This window comes from Hemiscyllium ocellatum, chromosome 3 (genome assembly GCF_020745735.1).
Source record: "Hemiscyllium ocellatum isolate sHemOce1 chromosome 3, sHemOce1.pat.X.cur, whole genome shotgun sequence".
Lineage (NCBI taxonomy): Eukaryota > Metazoa > Chordata > Chondrichthyes > Orectolobiformes > Hemiscylliidae > Hemiscyllium > Hemiscyllium ocellatum.
This window is the reverse complement of record NC_083403.1, coordinates 124,349,501-124,352,883: the sequence shown is the minus strand read 5'-3', so window position 1 is coordinate 124,352,883 and position 3,383 is coordinate 124,349,501. Positions and strand designations below refer to the sequence as shown.

The 3,383-nt window shown below is 51.0% G+C and overlaps 1 protein-coding gene across 1 annotated transcript; it reads right to left on the bottom strand.

Annotated features, from left to right (window-relative positions):
• Window positions 1-349: 349 nt before the first annotated feature.
• On the bottom strand, window positions 350-2,859 carry LOC132834358 (transcription factor SOX-11-like). Its single transcript, XM_060853170.1, has one exon. The coding sequence runs from the start codon at window positions 2,816-2,818 to the stop codon at window positions 1,610-1,612; it is 1,209 nt and encodes a 402-aa protein (XP_060709153.1). The 5' UTR covers window positions 2,819-2,859; the 3' UTR covers window positions 350-1,609.
• Window positions 2,860-3,383: the final 524 nt, after the last annotated feature.

The following is a 3,383-nucleotide window of genomic DNA, read 5'->3' as shown; positions in this document are numbered from 1 at the left end:
GCATCAGACAACTTCATCGCCAATCCCGAGTCGGAAATGGGACTTCTAGGAATCAGGTCTCCTGCACTAAGGGACAACTTTGCACGTTCACGTTCGCCTGGTGACTCAGATAAAGGCGGGGATTTGGATTTAAAGCGACAATGCCCGTTTTTGATGTTTTGTCTGTTCGACAGTGTTCGCAGATGCCGCTGTTTCTCGTTAACGAAATAAATAAAAAAGATGCGTTATCGATGCCAGAGTCACTGGCGTCTCTTCCACGGTGCGAACAGAACTTCCTGCCCCAGAGTGCGGTTAGTAAGCGGATCGATGTTAATATTCCGTATAAATGCATGTCAATGCTTCTGTTACGATCAGTTCCAGCTGATTTCTTTATTTAATTCCCCCGCCCCTCCCCGGATACAGACTCTTAGCATCAAGACAGGCAATGATTACAGTGCACACGTCTGTTTTAGTTCATAAGTTTGCTACAAAATGTGCAGATGATCTGAGATTCATATTGCACAAAAATGAATTAAGATTTCACATGTGCCATGTTAAAAATCCTCCAGTTTACACCTGCCCTCGGGATTTAACCCACATATCACAGCGTATGAGTACACATAGAATTCCTACAGTATATGATACAGTACATATAATCTCACTAGGAACGAGTCGAGTTCTATCTCACGTCTTTTCAATAAATTTTCTTACCTACAAATATTCAACAAATCTAAATCTACAACTGTACAAAAAGACTGAGCACTTGCAGATTTAAAATCACAAGGCATTGATGCAAGGATTTTGCTTTTTTTTCAAAAAGAAATGTTTTTTGAATCCTTGAAAGCAGGACGTACCAACGTTCACATGCTATACAGGAAGAAAAAGAAGAGGAAAATAATTTTTTTTAAAAAAAAGCAAGTGCCAGAAATTCTCACTGGACTATCACAGCGAGAAGGTTCCCTTTTAGCTATAGAAAAATACAAGTGAAAATATTTAGTATTATTTTTCTTCGTTTTAAAAAGTCTTGAGGTCTGCATGTATCAAAAAAAACTTATACTCTTGAGGTTTATGCTGCCTGTGTCATTAGGTGGTAAAAGGAGGTAATTGTGAGGGAACAAAAAATTTACAGAGCAAAAAACAGTCTTATTGGAAATACATCACACGATTAAAACAGTACAACGGATCAAGTTAACTTCAGGGTCGTGGTGTAAGATAAAAGTGTTTGCATACAAGCCTGGATTCTCATTTTTTTTTTGCCGTTTTAAAACTCCCTGCAGTGTTCACATCTCTCTCTATGTCGTGGTCCCGCTGGGAAAATCCAAGGAACTGGTTTTAACAGTTGCGCCGCCAAAGCGTTGTATACAAAGTCCGGCCACGATTTCCAATCAAAGTAAGTTTGTGTTTCTATTCCTTTATTTTTTTTTAAAAAAACAAACACCTTTTGGGAGGGCTTCACAGACGGTTAAGGGGAAAATATCCCACTCGAAGAGCGAATCGGACCTGGAGACCGGTGGCAACTGTGTTTTGAATAAAAACATCCTGTCATTAAAAAAAAAGCAACCAACAGAAATGAAAAGTTCTGGGTTCTTTTTTTCCTTCAAAAAAAAGTATTTCGTTGAAGGGGAATAAATCAGTACGTGAAGACCAGGTCGGAAAAGTTGGCTTCTAACCAGTCTCCGGCAATCATCTCGCTGAGTTCGGGAGTGCAGTAGTCTGGAAATTCAAAGTGGGAGCCGGAGCTGCCCTCGCTGTACGAATCCAAGTCCTTGTCCACCAGCGAGAGGCTGACATTCCCTGAACTGAGCGGATCCGAGCCGTTCCCCCCTCCGGCGCCACTGCTGTTGCTGCCGCCAGCCCCGGAGAAGCTCATGCTGAAGTCGTACAGCAAATCGTCCGCTTCCTCGCTGGAGGTGGAGGCCGAGCGGCGGCTGGAGCTGGAGCCGGAGCTGGAGCTGGGCGAGTGCGAGCACCTCCTGCCGGCGCCCGCCTTGGTCGGAGGCGCCCTCCTCGTGCCGCCGTCCCGCTCCTCGTACAGGCTCGCCCCTTCCACCGAGTCGGCGGCCGAGCTGAGGGTCGGGCTGGCCGGCACCGCCGCCACACTCGCCCGCCGCGGGCTGGACGAGGAGGAGGAGGAGGAGGAATCCGCCGCTTGCTGAGGCAAGGGGGTCTCGGGACCGCCACCGAACACACTCCGCACCGTCTTGTTCCCCCTCAGGTTGCCAAAGACAAAATCCTCGGACATCTCCCCGTTTCCCTGAGGTGGGGAGGAGGAGTTGGTGCAGGGTTTGGGGGGTTTGAGTTTCCCGCCGCTGCATTTCTTGCCCGAATGTTTGGAGCTTTTGCCCTGACTCTTGTCCGGCGTGAGCCCGGGAGCGGCCGCTGCTGGCTGCTGTTGTTGATGAGGCGCCTGATGGTGCTGGTGTTGTTGGTGCTGCTGCTGCTGCTTGCCCGCCTCGGTCTTGGGCTTTTTCCGCGGCCGGTACTTGTAGTCGGGGTAATCGGCCATGTGTTTGAGCCGCAGCCTCTCCGCCTCCCGGATGAAGGGGATCTTCTCGCTGTCCCGCAGCGTCTTCCAGCGCTTGCCGAGCCGCTTGGAGATCTCGGCGTTGTGCATGTCCGGCGACTGCTCCATGATCTTCCGCCTCTCGATCTTCGACCACACCATGAACGCGTTCATCGGCCGCTTGATGTGGCCGCTCGCCGTCTTGCACCAGTCCGGGTCGCCCTCGCACGGGGAAGGGGCTGCCGCCGACGGGCTGCAGGCGAGCAACTCACTCTCCGGGACATCCCGGCACAAGCTGCCGTCCGCCTCAAACTTGCCCGCGGTTTGCTGAACCATCTTCGAGTGGCCCCCCACCCCCCCCGGCTCTCTCCCTCTCGTTGCAGCACCAGTGATTATTCCCCCCCCAAGGCTCACTCCTCGGTAACTTTGTATCACATCCACAGACACACTCTCTCCCTTTCTTTTTTTTTAAAACCCCCCAGCCCCCCCTTCCCTACCCCACCCCCCAAAAGCGCCTTTTCCGTCAAAGTTTCTTATTGCAGCTTCTCAACTAGTTATTATGTTTTCATACTGGGTACGTCACCTTCAAAAGATCCAATAGTCTTGAGGACCCTCCCCCGAAAGGAGGAGATGGGAAGGGGTGGGGGGAGGTTTGGATGGAGAGAGAGAGATGCTGAGAAATCACTGCTTTTTAACCCTTCTCCCTCTCTCTCTCTCCTCCCCCCACTCTCCCTCTCCTCTCCCTCCCTCCCACCCTCTCTCTCCTCCCACACCCCTCCCCACTCTCCCTCTCCTCTCCTTTCCCTCTCCTCTCCACGCTCTCCCCCCACTCTCCGTCTCTTTCCCCCTCTCCTCCCACTCTCCACCCCTCTCTCTTCCCCCAGACTCCCTCTCCTCCGCC